The sequence below is a fragment of the Cnephaeus nilssonii genome (genome assembly GCF_951640355.1).
Source record: "Cnephaeus nilssonii genome assembly, chromosome: 6".
Lineage (NCBI taxonomy): Eukaryota > Metazoa > Chordata > Mammalia > Chiroptera > Vespertilionidae > Cnephaeus > Cnephaeus nilssonii.
The window spans coordinates 22,565,153-22,586,387 of record NC_137077.1 but is presented as its reverse complement, the minus strand read 5'-3'; the positions used below and the strand labels follow the sequence as shown (position 1 = coordinate 22,586,387).

The 21,235-nt window shown below is 36.0% G+C and overlaps 1 protein-coding gene across 1 annotated transcript; it reads left to right on the top strand.

Annotated features, from left to right (window-relative positions):
• Positions 1–9,168: 9,168 nt before the first annotated feature.
• Positions 9,169–20,789, top strand: LOC307102129 (NKG2-D type II integral membrane protein; the record flags this gene model as incomplete). Its single annotated transcript, XM_079775583.1, has 7 exons — positions 9,169–9,280; positions 10,514–10,621; positions 15,369–15,461; positions 15,675–15,710; positions 16,174–16,325; positions 16,626–16,729; positions 20,672–20,789. The coding sequence occupies exons 1-7, from the start codon at positions 9,238–9,240 to the stop codon at positions 20,787–20,789; spliced, it is 654 nt and encodes a 217-aa protein (XP_079631709.1). The 5' UTR covers positions 9,169–9,237.
• Positions 20,790–21,235: the final 446 nt, after the last annotated feature.

Below are 21,235 nucleotides of genomic sequence, written 5' to 3'. Positions count from 1 at the left end.
AAAAATTAGATATAAAAAAATAAATGTTCTGCTCACGAAAGTTAGTCATCTACAAAATGTAAAGGAAACCTATCAAATTAGAGAAAATATTTGCAGATCACATACAAGATAAGGAGTTAATATCCAAAACATACAAAGAACTCATATAGCCCAATAGCATAAAAACAAATAATCCTATTAAAAATGGGGAAAGGACCCAAATAGACATTTTACCAAAGGTATACAAATGGAAAAGGTTCATGCAAAGGGGTCAACATCACTAATCATCAGGGAAATACAAATCAAAACCGTAATAAGATATCACATCACAACAATACAAGAGATAACAAATGCTTGTGAGGATGTGGGAAAAAGGGGAACCCTTGCACACTGTTTGGGGGAATGTAAACTAGTACAGCCATTATGGAAACCAGTATGGAGTTTCCTCAAAAACTTAAAAATAGAGCTATCACTTTATACAGCAATCCCACTTTTGAATTTATATACAAATGAAATGAAGATAAGGTACCTGTATTCCCATGTTCATTACAGTATTATTCACAATAGCTAACATATACAGACAGCATAAGGGACTATCAACAAATGAATGGATAAAGAAGATGTGGTATATTTACATGTATGCCATGGATTATTATTAAGCCATGAGGAGAAAGAACTCTTGTCATTTTTTAAATCTTATTCTTTAAGTGCAACTTATAATAGCCCTGTGAACAAAGCATTACTCATTACCTGTTGTATTCTGAGAAGTATAAAAATGTGTGGTAAAAATATGGGGTCCTTAAACCTGTAATTTAATGACACAGAAGAACAGAAAAGGCAACACAAATAATTTTTCCTAAGTGATAATATACTTATTTAAGGAACTGAATAGAATTTTTATGAGAAAACAATGTCTACAGATATATTGAATAATAAATATGTGGCAATAGAGATGGCATTACAAATCCTGAGAAAAGAATGGTCATTCAATAAAGGTGATGGAAAAAGTCATTACTGTGGAAAAATAATGACTATCAAAGATCTAAGTATGAAAAAAAATCCTCGCAAGTTTAATAGAAAACACACCAAAATGCCTCAAGATTTTTAGTTAAGGATACATTTTCAATAAAATTAAAAACAAAACAAAACACCACAACAAATTAAAAATGAAAATAATGCAAGAAAATAAGTAATTAAAAAACACACACCATGATGCTAATAAAAATTTGAATTCATCTGATTTGTACATCATGAATGACATTTACTTCAGAGGAATTTTGAAAAGATTTATTATTTATATGACTGTTTATTTATAAATTCTAAGATAATACCATAGGGGAAAATCTTTTTTCTGTTCCATTATATGATACTAGAGGCCCAGTGTGTGAAATTTGTGCACTTGGGCGGGAGGGGGGGTCCCACTCAGCCCAGCCTGCACCCTCTCATAGTCTAGGAGCCCTTGGGAGATGTCCTACTGCCAGCTTAGGCCCGCTTCCCACAACATCCTTAGTGTTGCCCCGCCACCGCTACTGCGCTCGCCAGCCATGAGTGTGGCTTCTGGTTGAGTGGCATTCTTCCTGTGGGAGTGCACTGACCACCAGGGGGCAGCTCCTGCATTGATCACCTGCCCCCTGGTGGTCACTGCACATCATAGCGACTGTTTTTTCCGCCATTTGGTCTATTTGCATATTAGCCTTTTATCATACAGAATAGAGTGATATTAAACAAACAAAAATAAAATCATCTAACATGGGCTAAGTTAATGTAATGAAAACATTTCTTTGTGAAAGAAATTACATCTCAATAGAATTGCTTATTTTTAGAATTATGGAAAGTTTCAACTGAAATGGAGCCAAGAAATTTCTCCACTCCTAGCTCAGGAAATTGCGCCAAACAATATTAGTTGCCAAGATGCTGACCTGTTCTACTTCCTGTTCCAGCAAAGTATACATTCAAGATTTATGGGATCTCTGTCATGTGTTCATCCCATTGCAATGTTCTAGTTGACACTGTACATGCCCCACTCAGTACATTATACCTCGCTGAATGTTCTGAATAAATATGTTACATTGTGAATAAATAGATTCTAAATACAAATTTGTTAAAGTATGTTTGCAGATTATTTGCTATTATATTGCTCAACTTGTCACTTCTGATTTGGTATGCCCATGCATATCCAGACTCAGCTCTATTTCTTCCAGTTCATTTTATTTACTTTATTGCTCATATGAATTATAGAATTTTTCTTTTTGGCATGTCCTTATTAGATTAAATACATTTATAGAAAAGTCAAATTACAATAGTTTAATTTTTCAAAACCATGCATCTTATGCTTTTATTTCTTGTCAACTATCCAGTAAACTCTTCTGACCACGAAGTTTTAGTGTCACAACTTGACGTGACCATCCTGCCTGGAGGACTGTTTCTCATGACAAAGTTGCACTGTGGTCTCATTACCTCTTCCCTTGATGGTAGCAACACAGGAAGGGCTTAACACGTTCTCAGCCATGTAAGTTAGATTGTATCATATTTGCCAAGAAGGCCAGTTGATTAGGCCTTGTTGGTATTCTCACTTAAGAAAAGTAATTTCTAAATAGTTAATTGAGGTGGAGGGGGATCTCAAATGATTTGAAACCAGGCCTTTGGAAAATACAATTTTCCTTCCCTTGTAGTTTCAAGAGGTCAGATAAATATGTACATATGAGACCCATACATGTATTTTTGTAGTCAAATCATTGTTTCTACATATATTCATTTTTGTTGGTTTTATTGCATTTATGACAAAGTATGTTTTCTGAAATCTATGTCATGTACTTTTGCAATTTCATGTATCACCGAAGCATCTCTAATGCTCAGCAAATCCTCAATAGATGTTCCATCATGACAGTGAGTATATGCTCACCACTGAGAAGTAAATTAGAATTTGTTTGTACATAGTATTTCTTTATATGAGTAAGGTCCATTTTTAATTCAATACTAGAGACCCGGTGCATGAAATTCATGCATGGGGGGGGTGTCCCTCAGCTCAGTCTGCACCCTTTCCAATATGGGACCCCCCAGGTAGGATCGTGCCTAAAAGGGCAGTCGGACATCCCTCTCACAATCCAGGACTGCTGGCTCCCAACTGCTCACCTGCCTGCCTTCCTGATTGCCCCTAATCGCTTCTGCCCGCCAGCCTGATCACCCCCTAACCACTCCCCTGCCAGCCTGATTGATGCCTAACTGCTCCCCTGCCAGCCTGATTGCCCCTAAATGCCCTCCCTTGCAGGCCTGGTCCCCCCCAACTGCTCTCCCCTGCAGGCCTGCCTCCCCCCAACTGCCCTTCCCTGCAGGCTCGGTTGGCCCCAACTTCCCTCCTCTGCTGGCCTTGTAACCCCTAACTGCCCTCCCCTGCAGGCTTGATCACCCCCAACTGTCCTCCCTTGCAGGCCTGGTCTCTCCCAACTGCCCTCCCCTGCTGGCCTCATTGCCCACAACTGCCCTCCCGTGCTGGCCATCTTGTGTCCACATGGGAGCAGTCATCTTTGACCACAGGGGGGCAGCCATCTTGTGTGTTGGAGTGATGGTCAATTTGCATATTATTCTTTTATTAGATAGTATTAGATAGGATAGAGTCCTGGTGCATGGGTGGGGGCTGACTGGTTTGCCCTGAAGGGTGTCCTGGATCAGGGTAGGGGTTCCCTTAGGTCGTGGGGTGGCCTGGGCAAAGGGCCTGTTGTGGTTTGTAGGCTGGCCACATCCCCCGGCAACCCAAGCGGAGGTCCTGGTATCTGGGATTTATTTATCTTCTATAATTAAAACTTTGTAGCCTTGAGTGGAGGCCTGGGCTGGCTAGGGCAGGCGGAAAGCTTGGCTTCCTCCATTGCCAGGGAAACTCAAGCCTCCCTCCTGCTCTCTCCATGGCCGCAGCCATCTTGGTTGGTTTAATTTGCATACTCGCTCCTGATTGGCTGGTGGGCATGGTTTGTGTGTAGCAGAGTTACAGTCAGTTTGCATGTTACTCTTTTATTAGATAGGATGTTTCTCTTTGAATCCATAAAACTGGATGTCAACTAGGCTTATTGTGGTGATCATTTCTCAATATATACAATTACACACACAGACACACACACACACTCACACACACAAACACACACACACCCTTGATCAGAGAAGGAACAACCTGTTTCTTGTGAAAAATGTAGACATGTCCTGCTTGTGGCAGAGTTGAGGGTGGGCTAGAAGGGGTGAACGGGGGGAAAAGTGATATATGTAATACTTTCAACAATAAAGATTTAAAAATAAATAAATAAATCACTTTGGCTTCAGGATTTTTTCAAAGATTGCTAATATCTTGAAGTTAAGAATGATGTTGCCATTTACTACATTGCTCACAGTGGCCAATACATGAAAACAATGAAAATGTCCTTTGATAGATGATTGGATAAAGAAATATGTATAACAGAACACTACTCAACCATAAGACAAGATTAAATATTGCCATTTGGGAATAACATAGATGGACACTGAGAATATTATACTAAGTGAAATAAGTCAGTCAGAAAAAGCTAATAGCCATATGATTTCACTCGTATGTAGGATATAAAACTGAAATTCATAGACACAGACAACAGGGATGGGGGTTAATAAAGGATATAGGGGGCCAAGTTTATGGTGATAGAAGATTATTTGACTTGAGTGGTGGGCACACAATGCCACACACAGATCATGTATCATAGAAATGTCCACTTGAAACTTATATAATTTTATTAACCAATGTCACTTCAATAAATTGAATTTAAAATAAAATAGTAAAAAAACACTTCCTCTCAAAAAACAATGATGTTTATATAGATCAGAGATTTTCAACCAGTGTGTCTCAGCATCCACATTGGCATGCTGCAATAATTTTTTAAACATGCAATATCTATTTACTCAGGGTCACTGACCTCTTCTCCTTTAGATTGTCAAAAAAATGATAACAGCCAACACAATAGCCTTCCAATGCGAATGAATCAAAATTATATCTATTTTTGTCAGATTGGCAATTTTTATATAGGTGTATTGTGGAATTTTAGTAATTAGTCTGTATGTGCTGTGAGAAGAAAAAAGGTTGAAAATCGCTGATATAGATCCTAGCACATTTGCTAAAGATTGTTTTTATCATGAAAAGTGGTTGAATTATAGTAAATGTATTTTCCATTTTTATATATGCAAATTCTTTCCATTTTTAATCTTCTCTTTATAGAAAGTTACATTTAATAATTTTTCTTTCAATGAGAAAATAAACTCAATTTGGTCTTCTATATTAGTTTTATATATACTGATTTGGTTTGGCATTGTTTTGGGATGTTGCAATAATTGTCATAAATGGGATTGACTTTCCTTTTCCTTTCTGAACATGTCTCATCCTGAGTATCAAGGTAATTCTAATTTTAGTGAAGAAATATCAACTATTCATTTTCCCCCTACTGATTGGAAGAGTTTGTGTAAGTTATAATGATCTCTTTCTTGAAAATCCATTATTTCTCTCCTGTGCATACTATTTGCCTTTTGTGTTATCCATAAGCAAAATTTTTATGTAACCTACTGATTGCATAACAATTATTCTAGCTTTATCAAACATTGCAGAATCATCTTGTGCAAATTTTATCTCACACATATTGTAAAAGTAAATATGGTCTATTTGTTCTATTAGCTGAAGTTGATTGCCTAAAATTATCTCATTGATTAAATTAAGTGTGGATGCACTGATTTAAATTTTGTTTTCATGAGCACATGTTTATTGAGAGTTAATGTGAGTGACTGCTTTTTTAGTTGTTTCCCTCAGTTTTCTTCTTCTAAGTGTTGTATGTGTATTATTATTATAACATTCAAAAGAAGCTCTAATTATTTTGTAAATAAGCTATTTATTTCAGAATAGTTTTAAATTTACCAAAAAAAATTGTAAAAGTAATACAGAAAGTTCTCATATATCCTATATACTCAGTTTCCCTTATTTATTAAGTTATATTAGTATGGTACATTTGTCACAGTGAACTGATGATATTGATGCACTATTATTAGAGAATGTACTTTATTCAGATTTTCTTAGTTTTTACCTAATGTTATTTTTCTGTCCATTATCTCATCCATTACATTTAGTCATTATATCTCTTTAGGCTCCTTTATCTGTGACAGTTTCCTTATCATTTTATAAGGTAGCACAAATTAGGAGTAGCTAAAAATCAGAAGATTAAGACATTAATTGATTATGTTCTTATTCTGCATAAGATTTGGTGGTATGCTTCTGAATAATAATGAGGAGTAATATAATAAGTGATGTTCACAAGAAAAAATAATAAAAGGGACCAGAGATTGATCTGAGACACCCACCTATATAAAAAATGAAACAATAATGGCCATAATTGACCATATGGCTAAGCATATGATGATTTATCATAGAATTTCTATTTTGTATACATTTTATATTTTCATTGTTAGATCATGTATGGATACATATGTAGACATCTATACTAATAAAAGTCCAGGTGGTCCTCGTGACCTCATGTGCAATGTCGTCACAAGATGGCCACCTCAAAGATGGCCGCCACAAGATGACTGTGTGCACCGTGGAGGTGAGGCCTGGTGAACACTCTGCATGGTGAGGCCTGGGGATCCCATGGCTCCATGTGGCCCGGAAGAGGCCGGTCCCGGTGTCGCTGCTGCCTTGCAGGGAGGAGGCAGGTCCCAGTGTAGGAGGCGGGTTGCAGCACGGGAGGGCAGTTGTGGGAAATTGGGCCAACAGGGGAGGGCAGTTGTGGGCAATCAGGCCCACAGGGAGGGCAGTTGGGGGTGATCGGGCTGGCAGGGAAGCAGTTAGGTGTCATCAGGCCTACAGGGGAGCAGTTAGGGGCGATAAGGCTGGCAGGCAGAAGTGGTTAGGGGCAATCAGGCAGGCAGGCAGGTGAGTATTAGGAGCCAGTGGTCCCAGATTGTAAGAGGGATGTCCGACTGCCAGTTTAGGCCCATCTGGATGGGTACCAGATTGGAGAGGGTGCAGGCCAGGCTGAGGGACACCCCTCATGCACGAATTTCATGCACCGGGCCTTTAGTGTGTGTGTGTGTGTGTGTGTGTGTGTGTACATATATATATAATAATATATATAGCTTTATATATATATATGTCTTTGTGATTGTGCACATATATGTTTATATACATGAAAAATATCTATAATTCCAATTTACATGATACAGCACACTTGATTCCACTCAAACTTATGTGCACAGGATGATTAAAAAGTTTCATTTTCTTCTCTGTTTTCTTTCACACAGTTATTTTCAACCATTTTTTATAAGTTCTTACTTTTGATTCAGAAAGAGATTATGTAATCTTACCAACTGTTTCTCAAAACCTTGGGACACTTTTTATCACTCAAGTCAACATTTCAAAGTCATAAAATGCTGTTAGGACCTAATATTTATTTCACCAATTAGCAAAATCTTCTGTGCAGTGAAGATTTGTGCTTTTTTTTTTTTAAACAGGAAAATGAGGTTAGAATAACATCACTTTTTTTTTTTTTTTTTTTTTTTTTTTTAGGACATCAAAGTTGATTGAACATCTCTTGTTTCATTTCTAAATTGGGAGCTCAGAACACTGCACCACTTTCAATTTTTCACAAGAAGCAGGACGATCCTTCTCTGACCAGGTGTGTGTGTGTGCATGTGTGTGCGTGCGTGTGTTTCTAACACTATTATTCAAAAAATGAGAAACTCTTGAGGTTTGAACCTCAAGAAAATATTTCCAAAAATAATTACACAATGAAGTAATTCTAATTGTTTCTTAGGTATTAAAATAGAATTACTGAAGGCAAGGAATGCTATTACTTCCAAAGTGTACCCTTTCTCACTTTATTCAATGATAGATAAGTAGGATACATTTTTTAAAGAATCAAAAGTTAAGATGAGCCTTTTCTCTAAACAAAACCAGAAGAATGACTCTTTACATTTGGGAGTAAAAAAATGAATTTCAATTTGAATTCTCATCTTTATGAGTTTTGTGCTCTTATGCAAGGCACTCATTTTACGTAATAGACAACTTTACTTACAAAATAATATAAATGATATCTGTTGCTTTCAACTATCATGTTTAAATATGAAACTAGTTTTATTTTTAAAATCTAAGCACTATGCATATTTATTAAATAGCAATTTTTTGTCTGAGAGTTATTCTAGACACTGGAAATGTTGCTATTTAAACAAGGGTGAGATACTTTTGTTAATGATAATGCTGATAATAACTTGTTGTAAGTTATGAGGAGGATGATAGGGATAGAAGTTGAATTAATATGTACTAAGAAAAAACATTTAACAAAAATTCATTTATATACCTTACCCAAATTTACCTTGCAAAGAAAGCAATTATCACCAAATAAAATAAAATTGTAAATAGAAAACTATCATTCAATATCAGTGATGGGAACATTTTTAATTAAGTATCTTAAAGTAGGTGAATTTAAATGAACTCATATATATTTACACTTTAAAAATAATTGTTTATTAATTTATAACAAAAATATTTTTTAAAATAATTTTACATTGCTTGATATGAATCCTCATTTTCATTCTTCCCTTTTTTTATACATACTAGAGGCCCGATGCACAAAATTTGTGCAAGGGGCTTGGCCCTCACAGCCATGGTGGCTTGATTCAGCCTTCACAGCCCAGATTTCATCGAGAAGGTCGTCTGAAAAGACATTCAGAGGTTGTTCTGCTGTCCGGTCTAATTCTTACATTTTTATTATTGTAGATGCCTGGGAGAAATTTTTCTGTATTCTCACTTCTCCAATCAAAATAGATGATCACCACACAGAAAGAAAACAGAAAGCAATTTTTTTTTCTTTATTAAGGTGTTACATATGTGTCCTTATCTCCCTATTGCCTCCCCACCCACCGCCACTCATGCCCTCACCCCCCAGGTGTCTTTATCCATTGTTTATGCTTATATGCATGCATACAAGTCCTTTGGTTGATCTCCCCTCCTTACCCCACCCGCCCCTACCTTCCCTCTGATGTTTGACGGTCTAATTGATGCTTCTCTGTCTCTGGATCTGTTTTTGTTCATCAGTTTATATTGTACATTATATTCCACAACTCAGTGAGATCATGTGATATTTATCTTCCTGTGACTGGCTTATTTCAGAAAGCAATTTAATAAAGGTGTGATTTCATTTTATTCAGGAACGTTTGTAAATGAAGTCTTTGGATTCATCTCTGTGGTAGATAAGCAGTCATAATTAGATGATGGGGCTGGTCCGAGATCGGTGGGCTCCGCACAACATGGGTATGTACTTTCCACATAAATATGTAGTGTGGCCTGTGTATAATTTCAATATACCCAGAATTTGATACAAGCATGTCATGTGTGGAAAAGCAATCTATTCTTATTGGCTTATGTTCATTTTACATTATGTTAATATTATATTTTAAATCAAGTCTCAAAAGCTTGAAAAAAATTTTTCCCAGCCTGAAATAGTGACAGCATCAGAATTTGGAGTTAAAAGAAATGAAATTTAATCCAACTTTTAGCAATCTTTAGTTTTGAGATCTTGGACAATTCCCAGCTTCTCTGTAATTAAGTTTTCTTTCCTGGGAAGTAGAGATTTAAAACATATGATATTTATCTTAATATATTTCTATGATATTGAAATAAAACGAGATGTATTTAAATGTGCTTCTAAAACTAAAAATATTATAAATTACTCACAGTTGGTAACATTATATTAAATAAGCAATCCATCATTGGTCACCTCTAAGATTCAATTTATTCATTCATAAAATAATTCCTACCTTCTTCATATGTTTAATAATTAACTTACATATTATCTGTACAATGTTTTAGTTTAATTTTAGTTATAAAAGGTAATTAACATTAGCATTTTATTTATAAAAGGCTTTTACATACTTAGTAATTTTGACTACTTCAAGAGTTACCTTTTCTGCTCAGAAGCAAGATTCTTTGTCACTATCCTAAAGCTTTGGACTGTACTATTTTATTCCTTGTATATCCTTCACTCTGAGTAAAATTAGACACACTAGCCTTTATTGTGGTTGACATTATTGATACTAAGTGCCCATTATTTTATTTCATTTTAAAAATAGCCATACCAGGTTGTATTGATATCCTTTGTTCCTTCTTTCCTTTCTTTCACTTTTTTCAATTTATGAAGTTATTAACTTAGTAAATGGCCTTTGTAAAGTGATCATGTGTAACTCCCTAAGTAAGGCACTGTCTTTTTCATTATACTGTGTCTTTATTTGAGTGTTAGATTTTATTACACATTAAGAACTAACTAGTTTTAATAGCACATAGGATCTTCCTAAAGACATTTTGCTATTGAATAAATACAATTTTATTTATACTACAAAGTGTAAAAATCATAATAATGATTTAACATAAAACAAAACTAACTTGATGTTATACTTTAAACGGAAATGACAAGTTAAGGTTTAAAAATTTATACCCCAAGTGACAGAAAAGCCATGACTCATACTGGCCTAAACTGTTTTTCTCCAGAGACGCATGAATCCCATAGTTATAAATTTAAACTTGCAAGTAATGCTGCTTCTACACCATGGCAAAAGAAAAGATCCACATTAAGCACAAATACACGTGGAGAAAACCGTAAGTAATATGTTCCATTCGCTGTCTTGAGGTGAAAATGGGGAACTCTGTGGTAAACATTCAGTTTATTTTACCGTTATGAGAAAAGCAGAAATGAAATTAATTCTTATATAACATTGGAATATATAATAAAATGAGCAGAAACTATTGAGTTTAGGATCTTTCCATGCCTTAAAAATGATCAGATTATCATAATAATGGCAATTGAGACAGCAATTTCTAAGGATCACTGAACATCTAGCTGTAAGGAGGAGTAAATAGAAATGGAAAACAGAAAAGAAATACAAAATATTCTTCAGGGGTATGTTTTTACTTTTTTTGCATTTTAATTTCTTTATTGATTAAGGTATTACATATTTGTCCTCATCCCCCCATTACCTTCCCAGCAGCCAAGGTTTCTGTGTGGTGAAGTAGATATACTCTCTGCCCGTTATCAAGGCAGAGTGTGATTGAAAATGAAGCCTGAAATCGTTTACACAAAAAAGGAAACCAACAGACTAATCTCACTTATAAATTTCAATTAAATCAGGGGTGGGGAACATCCAGCCCACAGGCTACATAAGGCCCTGGAAATCATTTGGTCTGGCCCTGCCAAGGCATTAGGGGTGACTTAATTAAATGTCTGACCAAATACAGCAGGCTAAGTTTTAAGTTGATAATTTTGTATGGCCCTCGAATGATGTTATAAATATCCAAATGGCCCTGGCAGAAAAAAAGTTTCCTACCCTGAAATAAATGTTAAAAAATAAATTATTAGCAAATAGCAACACTTTCAAGAGTTAATTATAGGAATGAAAATATGCTGTATGTAATAATCAAGGATTATAGATCATGTGCATAATGTTGAAAAGGTTTTGGAAAAAAAATCAATATGAATTATTTTTTAAATTAGTTTTGAGAGAGAGAGAGAGAGAGAGAGAGAGAGAGAGAGAGAGAAAAGGGAGTGGGGAAGAGAGAAACATCGATGTGAGAGGGAAACATTGATAGGTTGCCTTCTACCCACCCCCTAGTGGAGATCCAGCCTGAAACCCAGGCATGTGCCCTGAACAGGAAAACACCTGCAACCTTTTGGTGCACAGGGTGACGCCCAACCAACTGAGCCACACCAGCCAGGGCTCAATATGAATTCTTAATTCAAAAGAAGTTAACTTTTAAAACCACTAAAATATAAGCCCTACTTTAAGGTATATGTTCAAAAGCTATCATTATACTTATTGATAAATGTTAATAGCATTTTTATTATAGTTAGAAAAAGGCAATGATTTTTATTATTATTATTATTGATTAATATTGATTGCTTTGTTGGTGATAGCCAACATACATAACCAATAAAAGAAAAAAAACAAATAACCTGAAAATAGAATAAAAGGCAAAATTAATATTATTAGCAAAAGTATATGATTTTAAATATTTTAAGAAACCTTAAAAGCTTCATGCCAAAAAATTACAAATAGTAAGGAAATCTGATGTGTGCACTTGTTTAAAAATAATATGTAAAAATTAACTGTCTACTAAACTACAAAAGCCAGGAAAATGTGATAGAAAGGAAAATGCCATATTTATAAGACCAAAAATCAGAAATAAACTACAATGAAAAATACTGGAAATAAATTTATTACTTTAAAGTTGTACTAATGAACATAAAATAAGACATACATAATGGAAAAAGACACTATTCAAGGATAAAGACAGTTTAAAGATGTAAGTTATCTCTCTATATTTATACATTTAATATGATTCTGTTGAAATATATATTTAAAATTTGTTTCAGAGAGAGAGAGAGACAGAGAGAGAGGAGAAAACATTGATGTGCTAGAGAAACATCCATCAGTTGCCTCCCATGGGCACCCAACTGGGGATCAACACAAAACCATTTTGATGTACAGAGCAATGTTCAACCCACTGAGCCACCAATCGGGCTAATGTACTATATTTTAACAGTAGGTTCTTGAAAAGCTCATTTTAAGCTTTTTGAGGCATAGTGAAGTGTAATGATTGATAATATATTTTCAAAAAATAAATGTAATGTAATATTGTGGACACTATAAGTACTCAAGTATATTATTAAAGAGGGATATTTTATATGCAGTTTGAGTGGAAAGACAGGTTAGAGAATATAGCAAAAAACGTAAACACCTAAGAATGTATTATATGCTAAAGGTAATATTTCATATCATCAAGAATACATTGATTTATTCACTAAATAGGGTTAGAAAAATTCAGTAACCATTTGGAAAATAAAAATTTTTATAAATTTGAGTTTCTATTTATTACACACACATAAACACACACATACACACAGCAAATAGATCCAATCAAAAAAGGAAACTATATAACTTACAATGGAAGCTTCATTTTATAAACTCAAAATAATGAAAGCGTTTTATTAATATCAAAAAAGAATAATGCACAATTCACCATAGCTAAGATTTAGAAACAGCCTAAGTGCCCATCAGCAGATGGCTGGATTAAAAAACTGTGGTACATCTACACAATGGAATACTGCACTGCGGTAAAAAAAGAAGGAGTTCTTACCATTTGCAACAACATGGATGGAGCTAGAGAGCATTATGCTAAGTGAAATAAGCCAGGCAGAGAAAGATAAATATCACATGATCTCACTCATTTATGGGATATAATGAACAACATAAACTGATGAACAAAAACAGATCCAGAGACAGAGAAACATCGATCAGAAGGTCAAACCTCAGGGAAGGTAGGGGATGGTGGGGGTAAGGGGAAGAGATCAACCAAAGGACTTATATGCATGCATATAAGCCTAATCAATGGACACAGACAACAGGAGGGTAAGGGCATGCATTGGGAGGGTGGGTGGGAGGGGTAATGAGGGAATAAGAACACATATGTAATACCTTAATAAAGAAATTTAAAAAATGAATAATGGTTTGAGCAAGTCAACTATTATCCATTTAAACACCCCTAAATATCATAAAGTTAAAACAAAAATGAAATTTAAGATGAATACTGCAAAACATATGGCAAGAAATAAACTAATATTCTCAACTTAAAAAGTGAGAAAAAAGTTACTTCATACAAGTATGAGAAGTATCAAAGAAATAAAATAAGCTCATGACTATAATACAAGATGTTTAATCTTTTGTTGTCTTTTTATTTATAACAAGAAAAATTAAGTTATAAAATTTTAAATAATGTTGGTGATTAGATTTATATATTTAAAAATCTGAATAATACTTTATGTGAAAGAAAGAGTGAGCAAAAGGCTTTTAAATCTGTATTTGGTACTACATAATTTGATAGAGCCTCTTTGGACTGAAATTTTCAATCTTAAAAAAATTTAAAAAGGAAATGCTCTTTGACTCAGTAATAACTCATGGAATTTTTCCTAGAGAGGTATTAAAACAGATGCAAAGGTGTGTATGAAATGTTATGTATATAATTATTTCTTAGTGAAAACTAAGAAACAATTTAAATATGCATTGGAAAAAATTCAAAGTCAATCAATAATAAGATATTTGTCCATCCTATATAATAAAGAGGTAATATGCAAATTGACTATCACATCCTTGCACAAGATGGCCACCCCCATGTGGTCACAAGATGGCCTCCCGTATGTGATCATAAGATGGCTACACCCATGTCATCACAAGATGGCCACCTCAAGATGGCTGGCAGGGGAGGGCAGTTGTGGGTGATCAGGCCAGCAGGGGAGGGCTGTTGGGGGCAAACAGGCCAGCAGGGGAGAGCAGTTGGGAGGGGACCAGGCCTGTGGGGGAGGGCAGTTAGGGGCGACCAGGCTGACAGGAGAGGGCAGTTGGGGGCAACCAGGCCTACAGTGTAGGGAAGTTGGGGGTGAAGAGGCCAGTAGGGGAGGGGTTTTGGGGGGTGACCAGGCCGGCAGGGAAGGGCTGTTGGAGTGATAGGGTTGGCAGGGGAGGGCAGTTGGGGGTGATCGAGCCAGCAGGGGAGCAGTTAGGCATCAATCAGGCTGGCAGGAGAGAGGTTAGGGGGTGATCAGGCTGGCAGGCAGATGCGGTCTGGGGCAATCTGGCAGGCAGGCAGGTGAGTGGTTGGGAGCCAGCAGTCCCGGATTGTGAAAGGGAGGTCCTGTGGGATCGGGCCTAAAATGGCAGTCAGACATCCCCCAAGGGGTCCCAGATTGGAGAGGGTACAGGCTGGGCTGAGGGACACCCCCATCCAGTGCACAAATTTTGTGCACCAGGCCTGTAGTATACCAATAAAACACAATGCAAGCAGTTATTTATGAAAATTTGACAACTTCATAAGACATGATTAGAATAATCACTAGGACATTTTCTTAAGTAAAAATAATCATAAAATATTTTGTATAGTTTCTTGAATATATGTTTTTAAAAGAGGGTTTAGGGACCTGTCCATTTTTCTCACAATTGGGGAAAATGCATTCTATCTTCTGGCAGTATTTCAACTTAAACAGCACACATACAATACCTGCAAATTTTGTGCTTTCTTTTTTAATATAGAGGGATTTGGGATTGGTGTCTCAGAAATTTTAAAAAATGGAAATTTAACTATGAGTTCTTCTGGGGAACTTTTAAAGAGAAATAGGAGAAAATAGTAGATTTTATAGTCTTATTTTTAATAATTTACAAAGTACTCTTTTATCTGTCCTGAGAAAATATATGAGGAAAAAACACTAATATCACTCCCACATAGAAAACACTCTAAGGTCTATATTAAACATAAAAATACCAGAACCCTTTATGCTTTCTCTCTTTTTTCTTATCAGCATCTGCATTTTTCCTTGCCCGGTGCATTGCTGTAGCTCTGGGAATCCGTTTCATTGTAATGGTAATGATATGGAGTGCCGTCATCATAAATTGTAAGTGATAACAGAAACATAGATAGCATTGCTGATCAAACGATTGTAATACATTACTTTGATTAATATTTAGCAGGACAGAAACATAAACTAGCAACATTTAATGTGCCTTTATATTTTAGCTATTAATCTAGAAACTTGTCAATTATTTTTATTTTTGTATGAACTATGTCACAATACATAACTTTCTAATTATTATGATTATTTTAATAGCATTATTCAACCAAGCAGTGCCAATTTCCTTGAATGGTAAGAGAAAGTTTTCTAATATTTTGAATCACAAATTGCATGTATCTGTGTATACTGGGGTTTAGGCATGTATCCAATGCTGCTAACAGGAAAGTTTATAGGACAGATCATGTATTATCAAAATCTACACTTGAAACCTACATAATCTTATTAACCAATCTCATCCTGATACCTGTAATAAAAACAAAGTGTAAAAGAAAATGAATTCTTGTCCACAATTCACGATAGCGTTTTAAATTTTATTTTATTTTTACAATGAAGGAGTAATTGTAAAAAGTGGAAAACATAGTTTTGGCATATCTATCTATAGATATGTAGAGGTATGTCATTGAGTATGACCACAATGGCCTAATATTTGGAATTTTAGAGTTAGAATAAAAAAGGTATTTACCCTGCCTCGAAAAAAAAATCTGATACAATGTTCAGACATGTGCAGAATTAATAACATATACTCCCTTTCTAGAAAGTTACTGTGGCCCATGTCCTAAAAACTGGCTATGTTATAAAAACAACTGCTACCATTTTTTTAATGAGAGCAAGGACTGGTTTCAGAGCCAAGCTTCCTGCATGTCTCAAAATTCCAGTCTCCTGAAGATATACAGCAAAGAGGACCAGGTGAAGTATTGTTTTAATTCATCTGCCTATATTGAGTCCTACCATATGTGGCAACTCTCTGGAATATGAACCTGACATATAATAGAGACACCAGGCTCTGATACACCAACCCAAAATTCTTCTGTATTCAAAATAAGAAAGCACAAAAATTGTAGGTATCATATAATATATGTGCTATTGAAGTTGGAATTCTAAAAGAGGACAGAATGCACTTTCCTCAACTGGGGAGAAAATGATTAAATGATTAACCTTGTATTTACTAACATTCTGAGAACTGGCTTTATTTGTGATTTCAAACAGGATTTCTTTAAATTGGTGAAGTCCTATCATTGGATGGGACTAAAAAAAAATCCAACAAATGAAACCTGGCAGTGGGAAGATGGCTCCATTCTCTCTCCAGATCAGTAAGTCTGTACCTATAGGTCTCTAGTTGTGGATTTGCATCTAAGCTATTCCTATGATCACTGAACTATCACATTTTCCTTCACACAATGCCAGGACATCCCCATATGCTAACAGAGTCAGTCCAAAACTCTTAGGGCCTAGATTTAGTACTTTGGGAAGCAGCCAGTACCCATAAAAATGAGTAAAATTAATTGTTCGCTCTGTGCTAAATACTGTGCAAGGTACTTGGTATGAACATATGTGTGCAAGACTTTGTATGAACATAAGCTCTCCTTTTTCTTTCATAAATACCTAGGAGAGAAATAGATGGATCTTATAATAAATATATATTTAACTATTTAAGAGACTGCCAGACTGTTATCCAAAAGGCTTGTGAATTTTGCAATCCCACTAAGCAGTGTGAGACTTAGGATTTGCTCAATATCTTGCTCAATACTTGTTATGATCAGTTTCTTAAATTTTATCCATTCTAATGTATATAGTGGTATCTCATTGTGGTTTGAATTTGCATTTTCTTAATGACTAATGATATTGAGCATTTTTCCTGTGTTTATTTAACATTCACCTTGCAATATTTTTATTTAATTGACTAGAGGCCCAGTGAACAAAATTCATACGGTGGGGGGGGGGGTGTCGCTCAGCCCAGCCTGCATCCTCTCCAATCTGGGACCCCTCGGGGGATGTCCAACTGCCAGTTTAGGCCTGATCCCTGTCACAATACTGGCAGTCGGACATCCCTCTCAAAATCCGGGACTGCTGGCTCCTAACCACTTGCCTGCCTGCCTGCCTGATTGCCCCTGACCACTTCTGCCTGCCAGCCTGATCACCCCCTAACCACTCCCCTGCCAGCCTGATAGGTGCCTAACTGCTCCCCTGCCAGCCTGATCACCCCCAACTGCCCTCCCCTGCCAGTCTGTTCGCCCCCAACTGCCCTACCCTGCTGTCCCAGTTACCCCCAACTGCCCTACCCTGCCAGCCCAGATGCCCCCAACTGCCCTCCCCTGTTGGCCCAGTCACTCCTAACTGCCCTTCCCTGCTAGCCCAGTCACCCCTAACTGCCCTCTCCTGCCAGCCTGGTTGCCCCTAACTTCCCTCCCCTGATGGCCTGATCACCCACAACTGCCCTCCTCTGACATCCATCTTGTGGTGGCCATCTTGTGACCACATGGGGGCAGCTATCTTGTGTGAGCACTTGACGGTCGATTTGCTTATTATCTCTTTATTATATAGGATTTCTGCTCTGATCTTTATTATCTTCTCACTCAGAGTTAACTTTTCTTTCTCTAGTTTCTTATCACAAAAACTAATATATGAATATGAAACTTATCCTCTTTTCTAATCAAAGCATTCATGCTATTAATATTTGTGATGATTTGGCAGCATTCCACATTTATGAGGTATTTATTTTCATTTTCATTCATTCCAAAATAGTTTCTAAATTCCCTTTTACATTCTTCTTTGATGCATGAAATTTTCAGGTGTTAGTTTATAACATTTAGAATTTCCCAGAGATATTTCTGTTATCAATTTCTAATTCCATTTTGATCAACAAACATATTTTGTGACTTGAATCTACTTGCACTTATAGATATTGGTGTTTATGGATTAGACTATGGTCTATCTTTTTTTAAGGTTGACTCTATTACAGATGTCCCTCATTTTGCTTCCCTTTTCCTCCCTCCAAACTGCCCCCAACCCACGTAGGCCTTCATCACATTATTTTCCATGTCCATGGGTTATGCCTATCTATACTAATAAACGTATAATATGCTAATTAGACTGGACATCTGAATGACCTTCTGGATGTCCTCTGGAGTAAGCTGACATGGCAGGGGCTGAAGCAGAGGCGGTTATGAGCAATCACGCAGGCAGAGGAGCAGTTAGGGACATCAGGTAGGCAGAGGCAGGCAATGAGGGGTGATCAGGCAGGCAAAGTGATTAGGAGTGAACAGGCACGCAGGCAGAGTGGTTAGGGGTGATCAGGCTGGCTGACAGCCTATCCATTAGGAGCCAGAAGTCACAGATTGCGAGAGGGTGCAGGCTGGCTGAGGGACTCCCTCCCACCCCCCTGCATGAGGGACTCCCTCCCACCCCCATGCATGAATTTTGTGCACCAGGCCTCTAGTATGTATATATATTCTTTGGTTGATCTATTCCCAATGTCCCAACTTTCCTGTCCTCTGAGATCTTTCAGTCTGCTCCGTTTATCCATGCCTCTAGTCCTATTTCTGAAATTTTTTATGTGTCCCTGTATAACTTAGAATTGATCTATATGGATAAGATGTCACTTTTGACAAAAAAGAGTTTGTTCTCTGGGAATACTAATAATATTTTGTATCATCTTATCTCACTTTATCCACGTGCAAGTATAAATGTTCAGTTTGTAAATAAAACAAGTAGCATACTAAACTTCTGTTTATGAATGTAACAAATACTGATTGAGTGCTCCTCAATTTCCATAAACTATGCAGAGATAACTACAGAGTTGAATAGAGCATAACTTCTTTAAAAGCTTCACACTTTAGTTAGAAATATAGTTATGAATGAATAAGTAAAGCCCATGTAATCTGTATTCTGGCAGAAATGTGATGACAATGGCATAGGAAAACAAACACAGAAATTAAAAAAACACATGAAAAGAATTAGATTAGAAAGAATGAGCTTCTAATGTGCATAGATTGAGACCAACTAAGAGCTGTTACCAAATATATCTTAATTTTTTTCTCTTATAGTGGCTAGTTGTTTCTGTGTAGACAGAAATAATGATCTCTTCCTTTATAATATGTATATATATTATCAGGCCACGGTCCTTTATTGATGTCACTTTCATATGGAAGTAGAATCATCATTCTTTCCGCAGCCTTATCTTTCCTACCTGTTCCTGGCAGAAAACAAATCACTATTTATTACATGAATTATATAACTACAAAATACTCAAATCCTTGAGTAAAATAGATATACATGTATAATTATGCCTAACCACACACACACACACACAAAAAAACAACAACAACAAAAAAACACAACACACACCCTTATGTATGTGTGTGTATATACTGATATACTGGAGGATTTTATAATAAAAATGTTATAATTTTAAAATTAAAAAAATTAAAAATTTTTTAAAGTAAAATTGCATATATCCTAAGAATATTGTACATTTTTCACAAAACATGATATGAAATCCTGAAATTATTTCTAACCAAATATTTCTTTAAAAACATTTTAAAGCTTGTATTTTACACTAGAGGACTGATGCACGAATTTGTGCTCCAGTGGGGACCCTCGGCCTGTCCTGTAGGATAGGGCTCAAACTGGCTCTCCAACATCCCCTGAAGGCTCCTGGATTGTGAGAGGGTACAGGCCAGGCTGAGGGACCCCACCAGTGCATGATCAGGGCTGGGAGGGACACGGGATTTTGGACAGCTAGGGAGGGACTGCGGGAGAGCTCCAGGGTGTGTCTGGCCCGTCTCACTCTGTCCCGATTGGCTGGATTCAGCAGCAAGCTAACCTACCGGTTAGAGCATCTGCCCTCTGGTGGTCAGTGCACATCATAGTGAGCGGTTGAGTGGCCTTAGCATATCATTAGCATATTACGCTTTGATTGGTTGAACGGCTGACCTGACAATCAGACACATAGCATATTAGACTTTTATTATATAGGATGGGTACACATATAAGGAGATTCCAGACTTTCTACATTGACTAATTTCCAATGTATAAAAGTGGTAGCACCTAATTTATAATAGAACATAATTTTTACTTTTATTACCTGAGTTGGGTATATTTCGCTTATCTATAAATTAAAAAGGCCAGGCATGGTCATTAAATCTGCTATAATGATAGTATTTCAGTACCTATATTTAAGTAAATAGTATTTAATTTTTATATTTCTGCATTAATGCAGTCATACATGTAATTTGTTTTTCTCTCTAATCTAGAGTAACAATGGTTGACATGGCAAACGGAACCTGTGCAGTTTATGGCTCCAGTTTTAAAGGTTACACAGAAAACTGTCTAACTCCATACACATACATCTGCATGCAGCCGATTGTGTGAAGAGTTTGTTATTTATAAAATATAAAATATTTCAAAATAAAAAACGCCATTCTCTGACTTTCTTCATGAATAAAACTTCCAGAACAAAATGCCACCAATATTTATTAACTGTTTTTTTATCTGACATGCCACAAACCATATACTTGCAGCAAATAAAAACGAACAATTAAATGACGTGTCTTCTGTAACAATGTTTCATTTAATTTTGAAATTATTGAGCGATGAACAAATTCATTTTTAAGTTTAATAAACTGCTGATAATACTTATGGTAGAACTAGATATTAATCCATGGTTTTATTAAATATTCACAAATATTAAACTAATAAGGCTTTTAGAACTTTCAAACACAATACATTTGAAAATTAAATATACTTAAAGCTGGATGAAGGCTATATGCGGGTTTATTAAATTTGTTACTTTTGAAATAGTCCTTAAAGTTAAAAAT